The sequence below is a fragment of the Oncorhynchus mykiss genome, chromosome 22 (assembly GCF_013265735.2).
Source record: "Oncorhynchus mykiss isolate Arlee chromosome 22, USDA_OmykA_1.1, whole genome shotgun sequence".
Taxonomy (NCBI): Eukaryota; Metazoa; Chordata; class Actinopteri; order Salmoniformes; family Salmonidae; genus Oncorhynchus; species Oncorhynchus mykiss.
Window position 1 is genome coordinate 5,041,779 of NC_048586.1, and position 18,145 is coordinate 5,059,923.

General features: G+C 42.3%; 1 protein-coding gene across 7 annotated transcripts in view; it reads left to right on the top strand.

The window, feature by feature from the left end:
- Positions 1 to 18,145, top strand: part of LOC110501275 (collagen alpha-3(VI) chain) — a 95,813-nt gene that overhangs the window by 17,879 nt on the left and 59,789 nt on the right. For 4 of the 7 annotated variants that reach the window (XM_021578698.2, XM_021578700.2, XM_021578701.2 and 1 more), the window contains exons 2-7: positions 8,648 to 8,764; positions 9,448 to 10,083; positions 11,719 to 12,315; positions 15,469 to 16,062; positions 16,254 to 16,883; positions 17,036 to 17,626. In XM_021578698.2, the coding sequence (XP_021434373.2) occupies positions 8,674 to 8,764; positions 9,448 to 10,083; positions 11,719 to 12,315; positions 15,469 to 16,062; positions 16,254 to 16,883; positions 17,036 to 17,626 (3,139 nt within the window). In that variant the 5' untranslated portion in view covers positions 8,648 to 8,673. The remainder of the gene's footprint in view (positions 1 to 8,647; positions 8,765 to 9,447; positions 10,084 to 11,718; positions 12,316 to 15,468; positions 16,063 to 16,253; positions 16,884 to 17,035; positions 17,627 to 18,145) is intronic. The other 3 variants (XM_021578699.2, XM_021578703.2, XM_021578704.2) reach the window with 3 other exon arrangements.

Consider the following 18,145-nt stretch of genomic DNA (forward strand, 5'->3'; position numbering starts at 1 on the left):
GGCACACCCATCTCATTGATTGTGTGAGTCAATCATGTACAATTCCATTTTTTTATAATATATATATTGAAAGAATTAAAGATTATTTGTTCATAAAGATTCAGTTGTTGTTATAGTTTTTTTACACTGACAGACCGACCATGAGTTCAACAGACAGACCGACAGATAGATAGACAGTCTAATACATAAAGTAGAAAGTAGGAGTAAAAGTTGTTTTTTTTAAAGAAAACGTGATTGTCAGTTATTTTTTACCAAAGCGGTCCATAGAGGATGAAGGTCATGCCTTGCTGGTCCCTGGCACAAAAAAAGTTTGAGAAAGCCTGGAGTAGAGTGAAGTAGGGTTCAATACATTATTCTATTGTATTGTAATACAATACATTTTTCCTCACCGTAATGTACAGTACTGTGATGTACTCTATAGTCCCGAGAACTGTGATATGCCTTTCTCTGCGCTCACCACAAAAAGGAAAAGCAATTGCCCAGCACTGGGAGTGAACTTGTGATGCTCAGAGCCAGAGAGCACTGCTGAGACCACTGTGCTACAGTAGTCCTCAATGCTCAAGTAACCTGCGAGAATACTGACAATACCTGATGGTAGTTTGGACTTAACCACTTGGAATTAATACCTAAGCGTAACCCTTTGTGTCGTTTCTTTTTTAACGCAGAATTAATGGCGTCAAAAATTAACCATCCATAATATGTCATATGATTGGTTCAGATTCGATTAGGTCAGCACCAAATATCAACGTCTGTGGACATTGAAATCGAAGCTGTTACTGACCACACCAAATAAGAAAAGGGGGAAAAATGGCAGCTGGTCAGGATGGCATCGGTCCATGATTAGTGGGATCAGTAATGACTTGCTCAGACTTAACCAGAAATCACATCTGATTGGGGTGAGAGTGTTTGACCTTCTAAAATGCATGATTATTTCCTTAAATGTCTTAATTTTCACACTTAAAGAAAAGTATGAATTCCCCAACTCCTGAATTTTGCCCCATTGTGTAACTGCCCTATATACCAATACATTTCAATTGTTCTTAATATCCTCACGCACACTTTTCCTTCTGTAATCTGTAATCTGTGGATCATTCAGCTGCCGTCCGATGTGAGTTGGCTGCAGTTGCTGCCAGAGCGCTGTCTGAGGGCACTTAGGACTGTAAAAAGAACTCAACTAAGGGCATATGACTGCGATCACCTTCATCATTATGTTAATGTTGGATACCTTTCCAGTCATGGGCCATCTATGCCAGCCCGAAGCGATAGCATTTTTGGGGCCCTTTTGTTTGGTGACAATCTTTATTTGTCTAGGCGAGAATTTCCGTAATTACAAAACAGCTCAGTTGCCAGTTGGGATTGTAAATATTGGTTTCTGGTTGGATTTTACAGTGAAAGGGGGCTGAGGTTGGGTGTCATGCAGAAAACAGCAAAGTCAGCATGGTGCTGTATATAGCTCTTTCTGTCCCTAAATGTCCGCAGCATGAACGTGACATTATCGATAGAAGTTCCAGAGTTTAGAATACCTCTTGAGTTTGCTAAGGTTCCCCACCATGCAGTATCTATGCAGGCCTTCTATTAAAAAGGAACTCTGCTTTTAAAAAAATATATATATATTTTACCTTTATTTAACTAGGCAAGTCAGTTAAGAACAAATTCTTATTTTCAATGACGGCCTAGGAACAGTGGGTCAACTGCCTGTTCAGGGGCAGAACAACAGATTTGTACCATGTCAGCTCAGGGGATTTGAACTTGCAACCTTCCGGTTACTAGTCCAACGTTCTAACCACTAGGCTACCCTGCCAACAATAATGGATCGACAACACCAGCTCTGTGTGAATGGTGCTAAAATGAGACCCTTGGTGTGAATGGAAGTGCTCTGACAAGTTATCCACTGCTTGGGGGATGTGTGCGTGTGTGTGAATCTCGGGTTGGTCAGCAGCCTACAAGGCATATGATTACTGTGTTTGTAAACACATTCTCAGAGATCCAATAATTCCTGAGCTCAGCCAATTTGGCATATGTCCTTCAGCCATGGCATTTTCATGATGGGCTACTAGAATGCAGACCTGAGTTCAAATATTGTTTGAAATCATTTCAGATACTCTGTCTGTGCTTGATTGAACTTGTTTGGCTTAAGGGACCAATATAATAGTTACAAAATGGTAAACACCGCCCATCTGGCACTGTAGACAGGCTAGAGCAAATGCTCAAAGTATTTGAAAGATGTCAAATAGTATTTCAACCCAGGTCTGCCAGAATGGTGGCTGGATGACTTATCACTGGCAAACACAAGGAGAAGCCAAGTGTGCATGAATACCCTTTTTGGTTCCAGGTAGAACCCTGTTTAGTTCCATGTAGAACCCTTTTCACAGAGGGTTCGACATGGAACCCAAAGGAGTTCTACCTGGAACCAAATTTCTTTCTTTAATTTATTTTATATTTAACCTTTACTTAACTAGGCTAGTCTTACTGTGAACACTGAGGCTGTACCAGTTAAAGTTGCAGTTTTAACAGGGGTCAAGTAGGCTACTGTGGCTATGTGATCATAACATAGCCTACCAGAGTGGCTTAGCATCAAAAACAATGGAGAAAGTTCATCCCATGATTTTATTTATTTTTCCCCCCTTTTTTCTCCCCAATTTCATGGTATCCAATTGGTAGTAGTTACAGTCTTGTCTCTTCGCTGCAACTCCCGTACGGACTCGGGAGAGGCGAAGGTCGAGAGCCATGCGTCCTCCGAAACACAACCCAACCAAGCCACACTACTTCTTGACACAATGCCCATCCAACCCAGAAGCCAGCCATACCAATGTGTTGGAGGAAACACCATACACCTGGCGACCGTGTCAGCGTGCACTGCGCCCGGCCCGCCACAGGAGTCGCTAGTGCACGATGAGACAAGGATATCCCTGCCGACCAAACCCTCCCTAACCCGGACGTTGCTGGGCCAATTGTGCACTGCCCCATGGGCCTCCCTGTCACGGCTGGCTGCGACATAACCTGGACTCAAACCCAGAATCTCTAGTAGCACAGCTGGCACTGTGATGTAATGCCTTGACCACTGCGCCACTCAGGAGGGTCATCCCATAATGTTTTATTCACACCCCTTGGAATGTTCCTATTTTGTTGCCTTACAACCTGGAATTACAATCGATTTTTGGGGGCTTTGTATAATTTGAGTTACTTAACATACCTACCACTTTGAAGATGCAAAATATATTTTTTGGTGAAACAAACAAGAAATAAGACAACAAAACCTGCATAACTATTCACCTCCCCCCCAAAGTCAATATGTTGTAGAGCCACCTTTTGCAGCAATTACAGCTGCTAGTATCTTGGGTTATGTCTCTATAAGCTTGGCACATCTAGCCACTGGGATTTTTGCCCAATCATCAAGGCAATATTTAAGTCATAATACATATTCTCAATTGGATTGGGGCCTGGGATTTGACCCCTTAACCACTCAAGTGTTGCTTTAGCAGTATGCTTATTGTCCTGCTGGAAGGTGAACCTTTGTCCCAGTCTAAAATCTCTGGAAGACTGAAACAGGTTTCCCTCAAGAATTTCCCTGTATTTAGCGCCATCCATCATTTCTTAAATTCTGATCAGTTTCCCAGTCCCTGCTGATGGAAAAACATCCCCACAGCATGATGCTGCCACCACCATGCCAAAACGCTTAATTTTAGTGTCATCTGACCAGAGTACCATCTTCCATATGTTTGGGGAGTCTCCCACATGCCTTTTGGCAAACACCAAATGTGTTTGCTTATTTCTTTCTTTAAGCAATTACTTTTTTTCTGGCCACTCTTCCGGTAAAACCTAGCTCTGAGAAGTGTACTGCTTAAAGTTGACCTATGGACAGATAGTCCAATCTCCGCTGTGGAACTTTGCAGCTCCTTCAGGTTCATCTTTGGTATCTTTGTTGCCTCTCTGATTAATGCCCTCCTTGCCTGGTCCACGAGTTTTGGTGGGCGGCCCTCTCTTGGCAGGTTTGTTGTGGTGCCATATTCTTTCATTTTTTTTATAACGGATTTAATGGTGCTCCGTGGGATGTTCGAAGTTTTGGATATTTTTTTACAACCCAACCCTGATCTTTACTCTCCACAACTTTGTCCCTGACCTGTTTGGAGAGATCCTTGGTCTTCATGGTGCGGCTTACATAGTGGTGCCCCTTGCTTAGTGGTGTTGCAGACTCTGGGGCCTTTAAGAACAGGTTTTTAATAAATGTGACACTTGGATTGCACACAGGTGGACATTGACAAATTATTTGACTTCTGAAGGTAATTGGTTGCACCAGATCTTAATTAGGGGCTTCATAGCAAAGTGGGTGAATACATATGCACGCACCACTTTTCCGTTTTTAATTTTGGAGAATTTCTTGAAACAATACATTTTTTTAATTTCACTTCACCAATTTGGACTATTTTGTATATGTCCATTACATGAAATCCAAATAAAAATATATTTAAATTACAGGTTGTAATGTAACAAAATAGGAACGCCAAGGGGGATGAATACTTTTGCAAGGCACTGTAGCAAAGGATATGAACAAATGTGCACACGTCGCTACATGTAGCTCTCGCTTTGATCTCAAAATAAGTGCATCTACTCACGACCGCTCATGCTGTAAACACAATCAAGTTCAACGTGAATGGCACAGATCCATATATGGCAATTCTATTCTATTTGCATATAGGCCTGCAGATCTGATTGGTTATGGAACACCCGTCTGTAGAGTACGGGCCTGAGTGTTCCTGTCAATGCTACTACGATGCGTTCCTCCTACAACAAAATCTCTTGCATAGTTCATTTTGCATACTAAATCTTGATAATTTGTTTTGTTTCAGTATGTTGCATCTAAATTGACAAATATTGCATTGACTTGATCACAATTCCCACAGTAAAAGGAAATGTTGATCGGTGTTAACTAATGGGGAAAACTCTAGAAAGTTAAGTGATGTTCAGGTCAATCTCGTGCTTCTCTGCGTGGACTGATATTCCTTCTGCATGGCATTCCCATTGAGCTAGAGGGATAATTGCACACACTTTTTCCTATGAATATTTGGTTGAACGTTTCGGTCAGTGTGACTTTTTCATTTCCCTCGACATTACGTATCCACTTAAGGATTGGACCCTTTTTTTCAATTTCTGCCTAAAATGACATACCCAAATCTAACTGGATATTATTGATACCATTTGAAAATAAACACTTTGAAGTTTGTGGAAATGTGAAATTAATGTTAGAGAATATAAGACATTAGATCTGGTAGAAGATAATACAAACAAACAAAAAATGTTTTTTTCTTCATCATGAAAGAGAAAGGCCATACGTTCAGATAGGAGTCTAGGTGTGATTTAGATTTTGGCCGCCAGGTGGCAGCAGCAAATGTGCAAAGTTTCAGACTGATCCAGTGAATAATTACATCCTTACACAATATGTTATATCAAGTCTGCCGGGAGTTTTCCCAAATGTGCCAAATTGGTCAATTGATACATTTTCAAGTACATAACTATAGAGAACATGCATAAATGCTATGGTAATAAAATGTTAAGTTTACACACTCACAGGAATGTCATACATGATGGATAATTAGCTTCCCTACAGAAAAGACACTGACCTTCACATGTCTTGATGGCCGGGCCGGGCCGGGCAGGGTGGGTGTGTGGCCAGAGACAGCACGGGTTCAAACTGTAGAACCCAGTTCCTACATTTGAATATAAAATTGGTTTTATGTAGCTATGCTATATTTTATCTCTGGGAACCTTAGGATGACAAATGAGAGCAAGATTACTCAATGTAAGTACATAATTTACTTTCAGAGGTGAATGTATCAAACCAGTTTCCATGATTAAAGTGTTTTGTTGTTGTGCACTCTCCTCAAACAATAGCGTGATATTTTTCACTGTAATAGCTACTGTAAATTGGACACTGCAGTTAGATTAACAAGAATGTAAGATCTCTGCCTATATAAGAAATGTCTGTCTCAGAAAGTTAGCTGTTGTTTACAACCTCATTCTAGTCACATTAGCGCAGGTTAGCAACAACCGTCCAGGTTTAGGGACACCAATTCCGTTAACATCAATCTTAGTAGCACCTGGAAGGCCTACTTATTTTTGTATTTTTGGGGGGTACTTTTTACCGGATCATCCTTGTTGGTTTCAGCACAAATAATAAAATTGTCAAAACATTTCAGACATTCAGTCACTCAGGCCGGGGGCTGTCGAAGCCAAAGAAGTGCCTCGAGACGTGACAGGTAATAACAGGGGGCCTGTGTCTCTACCATACTAATGCCCACATTATCATAAGAGAAGAAAGTAGCTACACATGTGTGGCCATGTCTGGATCGAGTCCTCTATTAACACAATTAAGGGGTATTTAACACGATAACCCTCATTTATCATCCACTGTCCGGCACCCATTAACATCACTGTTTCTCATCATATTCTCAACACACAAATAAAGGTAAAAAAAAAAATATATATATTTTATTTGCCCGTAACACTTTAAGATCACCACCCAGGTTTGCATGTGATTGACACTGAATGCTTCTCAGAAGAGGGCTTCTGATGGTTGCTATGTCTCTTCCAAGCCAGATTGACCAAATTTATAAAGCTTGCGCATGAACTGAGAACATACCATCTCAGTCAATGGGAATATCCATTGCTTATTTGATATGGTAAAGACATATCGCTCTTCGTGTGCCAGTTTAGTTTGTTACAACAACATTGACTATGTAACAGTTACAAGCCGGATATTCAAACAATTCAACGTTCGTGACAGACTGCTACAGAAGGATTATCATCTATTTACATGACAAAGTAACAGGATATTCAATTATATAATCTATTTTTTCTCTATAATCAAATAAAGACAGATATGCAAAACACCTTCAGTCCATTATATGTGCCCTACAAAAATCACAAATGCTTTTGTCTGATTTTAAACAAATCTCCAAGTATCAGCGCCTTATAGCTTAGATCTTTGAAAAAGCGAATCAATAGCGGTGACAAGCTGTTCCAATACGGCCTCCCGAAACACGGCACAGCTTTTAACAATGTCTAACCACCCACCCACTGCTTGTGTGTCTTGTTAATGTTTGTTTGTGTTTAGTCTATGTTTTATCAGTAACTGTCAAATATGTGCTTACTATTCTACAACTGAAACAGTGATGAACCTGCCCTGGACTCATCCTTGACTTTGCAGCAGAGCCTAGATCGAGAGATTTAAAAGACAACAGCTTAGCACAATGTATGAAACAAATGTTATAGAATAGTTATTTATTCTCTTGATTAGTGGTAAGGGCTCTTAAGCATCAAGGATGGGCCACAGGGTCATGACTGGTACTTATTATCTCTGAGGTCTGGTCCCTGCAGGAGCTCAGAGGGATTTTCATGGCATGAATGAAAAAAGGGGTCTACTCAGGAATCACTGTTGCCTTAGAACGCAAGTCCAGTGTCATTTTTGAGCCCTGTCCTCACAGTTCTGCCTAGTTAAACACAAACCTCTAAGTGAATCTGGACTTTCCAGTCCAACAACTCTCCTATGAACACAACAGTAGATCAATACTAATGTGGACTGGCTTTTTGAAGGTGGTTTCAATCATGTCATTCTAGGCTCTGCAAGTCAAAGTTCAAGCTCCAGTTCGAGCTCAATATCGCCCATGCTGCTACTTATTTGGACAGAGAGAAAGTAAACACCAATGACAGCACTCTGAGAAAGACATAAGCTGTCGCTGTTGATTTGAACCCTGAACTGGAGGTATTCGCTGGCAAGTGCCTGTTGTTGATGTGGTTAAGGGAGAAAGCCATTGAAAAAGCCAATGTTAGAGTCTTGGCAAGCCCTAGCTGACATTGTGGTAGCAGTGGATCACATATTTCTGCATATAGCTCCATGTGATGGTAGTATGAGGTATTTTTTTCTCCAATGGTGTGTTAAAGAGTAAAAATAACTCTAAACATGCTGTTGACATTAGGAATTTAACTTCAAACCATGTGATGACAGTGGGAAAGGGTGGAGAACGAAAACAAGAAGGAAAACAGATATTTGGAGCAACTCCAGAATTCTGGAAGATTGGATTTGCAGGCGAAATGGATTTAATCTGAAATACTACTTTACACTTAGTTTGCTTCAATTGCCCTGAGTTCTTCTTCCAAAAGTTAATATGGCAAGGACATTGCAGACAAGCCTTAATTCTTTGCTCAAACTGATTTGGGATGGTATGTGTGTGTCAGAGTTTGTGTGTGAGATAGTGGTCTATGCCAGACCTAAAGGTCACAACTTAATTTAGAGTATTCAAGGAGCTTTATAATGTCCCTGTCAGAATTAAACTAACTCAGTCATTTGCCTTTATAAGTCCTTTCATTTTGAAATATATGCCAATTTCACAATGATGATGGATGATTATGTTGCATTGTATTTCATGAATTAATACTGATGTTATAAAGTTTTGATGATGGAAATGTTAAAGGGAAACGGACACATTTAGCACTACTTCGCAAAATTGCAACATTCAAGTCTTTCATTGCTTTCCCTAGTGTGATGTCATAGAAATGATTTTTTTTACATTTTTTATACCTGCCATAGATACTGTTACCTGTTGTGATGCTGAAAAGAGCATAAACATTTTCTGTTCTATTTCATTTGCAGGTGTTCTTTTTGGTGCTAGGTAGAAGATGAGGAAACACCGGCTGTTACCGCTGTGCGCTCTTCTGGGTGTCCTGTTCGCAGGACTGCTGCCCAAACTTGATGCCCAGGGTCAGGAAGGTAAGCTTGACTCACTGTTTTTGTCTTCAATTCAACTTGCAGGCCCATGTGGGCCACTCTTAAGCCCTTTTCAAAAATTATGTTTTCTTAGCCATGCTCAGTATCGTTTTTTATTTCACACTTCAGATATCCATTACTCTTAGTAGCACCTGGAAGGCATACTTATTTTTGTATTTTTGGGGGGTATTTTTTACCGGATCATCCTTGTTGGTTTCAGTACAAATAATTAAATTATCAAAACATTTCAGACATTTAACGAAAAGTAGGAATGACAATGCTAATATTGCTGTTAAGCTGGAGTTGTATTGATATTTATGGGTTGATTTTCCGCCTTCCTTGAAACAATAAACGTTTGGGAACAAGTCAAAAGTGTTTAGTTCCCTGCAGGAACTCAGAGGGATTTTCATGGCATGAATGAAAAAAGGGGTCTACTCAGGAATCACTGTTGCCTTAGAACGCAAGTCCAGTGTCATGTTGGAGCCCTGGCCTCACAGTTCTGCCTAGTTTATGGTAGCATTTTGGCAGGTGAGGTGAACTAAGGTGTAATATTTTAGCACAAGTTAATTGGCCTAGTTTCCAGCGGTATTGTTGTTCGGTACATTAACAGGTTACAGCCATACCACTGGACTTGCCTCTGTCTCGGCACGGTGAGAGTCCTCAAAACCAGGTTTCTTCTTTTGAAGATTGCGCACAAGGCCTGGCTGCCGATATATACTTTCTTGTGGATTCGTCCTGGAGCATGGGACAAGAGAACTTTGAGCACATCCGACAGTTTCTGTACAGCGTGGTTAAAGCACTGCACGAGGGTGGCGGTGGAAGATTTCAGTTCGCCCTCGTCCAGTACAGCGGCTCGCCCAAAACTGAGTTCCAATTGAACACATACCCATCTCCGCTGGGGGCCCTGGCCCATATCCGGGCCATGGCGTACCGGGGGGGTGGCACCCGGACGGGTCTGGGCTTGGACTTTCTCATCCGGGCCCACCTGAACGCAGCGGCTGGTAGCCGCGCTGGCGAGGGTGTGGCCCAGGCGGTGGTGATCCTGACAGACGGGCGCTCCCAGGATGACGTGGCTGAGCCGGCGCAGGTGCTGCGGCTAGCAGGGGTGAGCATGTTTGCGGTGGGGGTGCAGGACGCCGTGGACTGGGAGCTCAGGGAGATGGCTAGTGTGCCACAGGACATACACATATTCAGCGTAGACTCTTTCCAGGCCCTGAAGGGTATTATCCAGGACTTAGTGGTGGGCTTGTGCGGTGCAGTCACTCAGGCCGGGGGCTCCCCGATGGCTGTCGAAGCCAAAGAAGTGCCTCGAGACGTGACAGGTAATAACAGGGGGCCTGTGTCTCTACCATACTAATGCCCACATTATCATAAGAGAAGAAAGTAGCTACACATGTGTGGCCATGTCTGGATCGAGTCCTCTATTAACACAATTAAGGGGTATTTAACACGATAACCCTCATTTATCATCCACTGTCCGGCACCCATTAACATCACTGTTTCTCATCATATTTTATTTGCCCGTAACACTTTAAGATCACCACCCAGGTTTGCATGTGATTGACACTGAATGCTTCTCAGAAGAGGGCTTCTGATGGCTGCTATGTCTCTTCCAAGCCAGATTGACCAAATTTATAAAGCTTGCGCATGAACTGAGAACATGCCATCTCAGTCAATGGGAATATCCATTGCTTATTTGATATGGTAAAGACATATCGCTCTTCGTGTGCCAGTTTAGTTTGTTACAACTACATTGACTATGTAACAGTTACAAGCAGGATATTCAAACAATTCAACGTTCGTGACAGACTGCTACAGAAGGATTCTCATCTATTTACATGACACAGTAACAGGATATTCAATTATATAATCTATTTTTTCTCTATAATCAAATAAAGAAAGATATGCAAAACACCTTCAATCCATTATATTTGCCCTACAAAAATCACAAATGCTTTTGTCTGATTTTAAACAAATCTCCAAGTATCAGCGCCTTATAGCTTAGATCTTTGAAAAAGCGAATCAATAGCGGTGACAAGCTGTTCCAATACGGCCTCCCGAAACACGGCACAGCTTTTAACAATGTCTAACCACCCACCCACTGCTTGTGTGTCTTGTTAATGTTTGTTTGTGTTTAGTCTATGTTTTATCAGTAACTGTCAAATATGTGCTTACTATTCTACAACTGAAACAGTGATGAACCTGCCCTGGACTCATCCTTGACTTTGCAGCAGAGCCTAGATCGAGAGATTTAAAAGATAACAGCTTAGCACAATGTATGAAACAAATGTTATAGAATAGTTATTTATTCTCTTGATTAGTGGTAAGGGCTCTTAAGCATCAAGGATGGGCCACAGGGTCATGACTGGTACTTATTATCTCTGAGGTCTGTAACATGAGTCTGCATGGGGTGGCTGAACTCAATGGAGTTGGCAGGAGGTTATGTTTAGGTGCATTATCATAGAACCCAAACTGATATAAGACAGATAAAAGGAGAAACGGACATTTTACAATGCACATTATACATTGTGTTATACATATGTTTAAAAAAAACCCTATGAGTATATTATGAGTACAGTGCTAAATTGGTAATGTTCTGTTGGTGTAGTTCATTTTCACACCGCTCTTCAGTTTTTTTTAGATAATCATAAATAACACATTTAGCAGAAAAATACATTTGTGGGGTATTTTAGCAAGCTACAGGGTCATGCTCAGAATAATTTGCATCCATCATCCTTTGAGCTCCAGATCTAATCACTCCTTGGTTCAGCCTACATGCAGTATAATGTGCTTTTGTGATGTTTTTTTAATGATTGATTGTGTTCATCATGAATGTCACATGCAATGATGCGCCAGCACTTTCTCTTTCTCTCTCTGTTTCTCTGTTTTAACGCTTTCACGTTGCATTTTGTTTCTGTTTTGTTTCTCTCTCTCTCTCTCTCTCTCTCCCTTTTAAGCACAAGAGTCAGCTGACCTTGTACTCTTAATTGACGGATCTGAGAACGTTGGAGCGGCCAACTTCCCCCGCGTGCGCGATTTGGCTATGAAAGTCATTGAGGGCCTCGATGTGGGCAGGGACACAATTCGGGTGGCTGTGGCTCTGTACAGCGCGGACCTAGAGATTCAGTTCTTTCTAAATAGCTATGACACCAAAGCCGCTGTCCTGGACGCTGTGAAGGCCCTTCAGTTCACAGGCGGCGATGAGGCTAACCTTGGAGCCGCCTTGGAGAATGTCGCTGGGAGCCTGTTGAGTCCAGCATCAGGGGGCAGGGCAGAGGAGGGGGTGCCCCAAGCTCTGGTGGTGATCAGTGCCGGGCCGTCCAATGACGATTTCAGTGCGGGTGACAGGGCTCTTAAGGCAGCAAGCGTTATCACGTTTGGCGTGGTGGTCGGTGGCGAGGCTACAGCCGAGCTGGAGACTATCGCAACAGACAAGAGCTTTGTTCTGTCGGCCCCCGATTTCAGGGCAGTGGCAAGCATGGGTGACCAGTTGCTCCCATATGTTAATGCAGTGGCCCAGCGCACCATTGTCATTCAGAATGAATTCACAGAAGGTAGGTAACTTCAATGCAAGGTAGGATTGGGTGGGGATTCATGAAACAAATGATTAAGTGTGTCTTCTAGCTGCTTCCATGCTTGAGGTAAGAATAATACATCGCTGACACCTAATTTGAAGGGGGTATACTTTTATAACACCTTAATTACACATTCATCATTGTTCAAGAGACATTTAAAAAATGAAAGTCCCTTTGAATAGCTCTTTAGTTTGTTCAACTTACCGACGCAGTGCCCAACTCCCTGGCACCACACACACAACAGGCTGAGAGCAGCACAGGGTCAGCCTCAGAGCATTAGGCTGCCCGTTGATATTGCTTTGCTCAAGGCCACAAATGGCAACACAACAAATAGTAATTTAAAGGTGTAATATGTAGACATAGCCCTGCCATTTCCTGGTTGCTAAAATGTGCTTGATTTCAGTTTGTGCCAAAACAAGCAATATAGTATAGTGTATATAGTGTAAGGAATCATTGTCATATCTTAACCGCTGTGAAATATATTTTCAGCTGTTTGAAGCTGGTGTATAAAACCGACAGTAAAATGACAAAAATAGTTTAAAATATTGCACATGGAACGGATCTACTGCTTATCAGCTTTGCTTTCAATGAGAATGACAGATTAACTCACATTTCTATCTGAAGTCTGTCAGGTCCTACATGAAGTTGAATAATGGATCTGTAAATGTATCAAATATTTTTGTTGTGCTTGATTGAGCTATCCTGGCAAAATGGAACCAAGAGAATAGTCCTAAATGTGGCACACATATAACATCTACAAACACCTGGCTCACTTCCACAAGATCTCCTATTAGCCATTGTATTTGAACCATCAACATTCTACTTACTGGTTTTAGGCTACCTGACACACTTTGGTTCTCATTATTGATTTATCTATTTGGATGGAAAAATATTTTTGTACTGTAATGGAAATTGACTTTTCTTTTAAAAACACATCTTGCATAGATGTGTTATGAATGTTTTGGTCGTTATGAATACAGGTGTATACCCTCTTCAAGTAAGGCGTTAATAAATCATTGTACTTAATCTAATTGTAAGACAGCACGTGCTTGAAATTTGGGGGTTGAGTGTTGATCTCAATCTAATAGTTCAAGATAATACACTGATCAAAAAAATAAAGGGAACACTAAAATAACACATCCTAGATCTGAATGAATGAAATATTCTTATTAAATACTTTTTTTTTTACATAGTTGAATGTGCTGACAACAAAATCACACAAAAATTATCAATGGAAATCAAATGTATCAACCCATGGAGGTCTGGATTTGGAGTCACACTCAACATTAAAGTGGAAAACCACACTACAGGCTGATCCAACTTTGATGTAATGTCCTTAAAACAAGTCAAAATGAGGCTCAGTAGTGTGTGTGGCCTCCACGTGCCTGTATGACCTCCCTACAACGCCTGGGCATGCTCCTGATGAGGTGGCAGACGGTCTCCTGGGGGATCTCCTCCCAGACCTGGACTAAAGCATCCGCCAACTCCTGGACAGTCTGTGGTGCAACGTGGCGTTGGTGGATGGAGCGAGACATAATGTCCCAAATGTGCTCAATTGGATTCAGGTCTGGGGAACGGGCGGGCCAGTCCATAGCATCAATGCCTTCCTCTTGCAGAAACTGCTGACACACTCCAGCCACATGAGGTCTAGCATTGTCTTGCATTAGGAGGAACCCAGGGCCAACCGCACCAGCATATGGTCTCACAAGGGGTCTGAGGATCTCATCTCGGTACCTAATGGCAGTCAGGCTACCTCTGGCGAGCACATGGAGGGCTGTGCGGCCCCCCAAAGAAATGCCACACCATGACTGACCCACCGCCAAACCGGTCATGCTGGAGGATGTTGGAGGCAGCAGAACGTTCTCCACGGCGTCTCCAGACTGTCACGTCTGTCACATGTGCTCAGTGTGAACCTGCTTTCATCTGTGAAGAGCACAGGGCGCCAGTGGCAAATGAGCTGCACTACCTGAGCCCCTTGTGTGGGTTGTAGACTCCGTCTCATGCTACCACTAGAGTGAAAGCACCGCCAGCATTCAAAAGTGACCAAAACATCAGCCAGGAAGCATAGGAACTGAGAAGTGGTCTGTGGTTATCACCTGCATAACCACTCCTTTATTGGGGGTGTCTTGCTAGTTGCCTATAATTTCCACCTGTTGTCTATTCCATTTGCACAACAGCATGTGAAATGTATTGTCAATCAGTGTTGCTTCCTAAGTGGACAGTTTGATTTCACAGAAGTGTGATTGACTTGGAGTTACATTGTGTTGTTTAAGTGTTCCCTTTATTTTTTTGAGCAGTGTATTAGTATTGAAATGGTTAACATTTCACAAATATGTTGTGAGGACTATGCATTGTGAGGACAGTTATAACAATAGAAAGACAAGATAGCATCTTGACCTGATTTCTAACATTAACCAGCTTGTTAACAACATACCTGCATTACAAAACTAACAAAATGAACTGAATACTGAAAATATTTTATTAAATTTGCTGACATGAAATTTGCTGACATACAAAAAAGCAACATGATATAGTAGGTTTGGTATAGTTTTGTTATCTTGCTGTCTTACTTATATGTAGATGTCTGTGTATACGGTTTTCTAGATTTACTATTAATCTTTTCATCTCTTCCTGTGAAGCAGAAACTTAATTTTATTGCATCAGGTTTTCATTTCATTGGTGGGCCCTATTTTAAAGTAGAAGCTATTCATTTTTTAAAGTAAATTACAGTTACCCCCTTCTCCTAAACAAGTATCATAAAATGCCATTAATTTTCAACACCTCCAAATTAGCACCATTCTTTAATTCCCAGAATGCCACACAGTTGTATTTGTATAATTTGCAGCAATTCAGATGCCATTTCATACTTCTTCAGATGTTACAACTTTACTAATATGAATAACTGTCCTAAAAAGAAGTCATTTGTTAGTGCCTTTATTAAACATGGAATGCTTTGTGAATGCATTCAGTCATGTTAAATATGGCATTAATTATTAATTAAGTACATTTGTAAGAGGCTAAGCACAGATGCAATTAATCCGAGAGTATCACAGCTTTAGTAGCTTTTTATAGCTAATAATAGCTAGCTTTTACATAGATTATTCTAACACGTTACTGTATTTTCTCTTTCAGCCTTCGAAGTGGGAAAAAGGGATATCATTTTTCTCGTTGACAGCACTATGGGTGCCACATTGATCAACTCTCTTCGTGAGTTTATCAAAAGGTTTGTTGACACCATGCCGATCGGACCGGATCAAGTGCAAGTGGGTGTGACCCAGTTCAGCAACACTGCCAGGGATGAGATTGAGCTGAACGCATATGGATCCAAGGAAGACCTGAGTGCAGCCCTGGGCAGACTCAAGCCAAGACCAGGACAAGTGGTGAACATCGGGGCGGCCCTGGACTTTGTGAGGACCAATACACTGAGGGCTGACAAGGGGAGTCGTATTAAGCAGGGCGTGCCCCAGCTGGTTCTGTTGTTGACCAGTAAGAAGTCCAGCGACAGTGTGGGGCAGGCTGCTGAGGCACTGCAGCGCATGGGGGTTCTGACCCTGGCTGCCGGCTCTAAGACGGCCGATGAGCAGGAGCTGAAGCAGATTGCCTTTGATGAGAGCTTGGTGTTCATGCTGAAGGACTTCCGCGCATTGATCCGCAACCCCAGGTTGATTGTCTCTCCCCTCTCCACTCTATCGGGGACTGTGGTGATTGAGGGACCGACAGAGCCAGGTAATGCTCCTATCCTATCGTCACTATGCTTGATACTAGCTACTTAAATGTAATTTACCCCTAACATGTAAGGTGATATTTTCTTATCCCAAGACTCCATAAGGCATTTAAAAATCATTGACATCTAATATTTGTGACTTGAACATTAGAATAGATGTAATGATGTTTTTTCCCTCCTCTGTTTTCCTCAGTGGTTGAAATTACAACAGTGCAGACCCAGCGAGTAGTCAGAGACATCGTCTTTATGGTGGATGGCTCTAGCTACATTGGGGGTGCCAACTTTCCGTACGTGCGGGATTTCATTGCCGGTGTGGTAAACCAGCTGGACGTGCGGCCCGACAGGGTGCGCATCGGTCTCATGCAATTCGCAGAGAACCCAAAGATTGAATTCTATCTGAACACGCACAACACAAAGCAAGATGTGCTGGCTAGCCTGGGTGAGCTCAGGCTAATGGGAGGGTCTGCTTTGAACACGGGAGCGGCAATGGATTACGCACTTACCAACATGTTCCAGGCCTCGACTGGGTCACGTAAGAGGCAAGGTGTCCAACAGGTGCTTCTCCTGATCACTGGAGGCCCATCCCAGGATGAGGTTAAAAGGATAGCAGACAAAGTGGCCGTGGCGGGTGTACTGACCTTCACAGTCAGTGCTGGCCAGGCAGATGAGGACTACTTGAAGACGGTCGCTTTTGTTCCAAACTTGGCTTACCATGAAAGCAGATTTGCTGACCTGCCAAGTGTTGTTGAACAGATCATGACTCCTTTGACTACTGTGGTTGGAGATACAGACATCACAGAAACAGAAATAACCGAGGAACCTGGTGAGCTTTATGTTGTATTTTAGCTTTGTTGCTACATGTTGGGTTAAACAGTGGATATTAAGTATTAAAACATTTTAAATAGAACAAACTGCATAATAATGCTATTGACTGAGAGAACTGAAGGTGGTGTTCCCTTTCCTCTTTTCTTGCAGCAGTCGTTGGAGGCGAGAGGGATGTTGCATTCCTGATTGACGGCTCTGATAATGTCCGAGCAGATTTCCCCTACATCCGGGACTTTATCATCAAAGTCATTGAGCCTCTTGATATTGGACAAGATAGAGTGCGGATTTCAGTTGTCCAGCATAGTGAGAGGCCAGCTCCCAATTTCTATCTGAATACATATAAGGATAAGGCTGAAGTTTTAAGGGCTGTTAATGATCTAAGACTGTCTGGTGGACGGAGTCTGAACACCGGAATGGCTTTGAAATTCATGAAGGACACCATCCTGTCCCCAGTTCATGGTAGTCGGGCGGCTCAAAATGTACCCCAGTTTTTGATTGTTTTGACCGGGGGCAAGTCTAAGGATAGCGTGAAGGAGTCTGCTGGTGCTTTAAAGACCGATGGAGTGGTACCGTTTGGCGTTGGTGTCAAGGATGCAGACCCTAAGCAAATCGAGGCTATTTCTCACAACCCATCCTTTGCTTTCAACGTGAAGGAATTCAGCCAGCTCAGTACGGTCCAACAAAAGCTCAATAGCTATGTGAGCCTTTCCAAGGAAAATCTGAAGGTCGTCTTGGAGGAAGGTAAGCAAAAGCTTTTCTCATGTTCTATGTTGTGTGACACGCCTGTCATTGTCTTTGCTCTTGATGATGCTCTTTGTGCTGTGCTGTTTGTTTCTTCTAAATGTGCCTTATTGTTGTGTCTCAGCCTCAGTTCATGCTGATGCTGTGAAAAGAGATATTGTATTCCTGCTGGATAGTTCTGATGGCACAAGGAGTGGATTCCCAGCATTGCGAGACTTTGTTCAAAGTGTAGTGGATAAACTCTCTGTGGAGGAAAACAGAGAAAGAGTTTCTCTGGTTCAGTACTCTGACAAACCAGAGGCCCATTTCTATCTGAACTCGCACAAAACAAAGGATGCCGTTATTCACGCCATAAGTAATATGAGGCACAAGGGTGGAAGGAGCCTAAACACTGGGGCAGCTCTCCAGTTTGTGAGACATAACATCTTTACTGCCTCCTCTGGCAGTAGACGACTGGAAGGTGTACCTCAGGTCCTGATCCTTTTGACTAGCAAGAAATCCAGAGATGATGTTACGGGC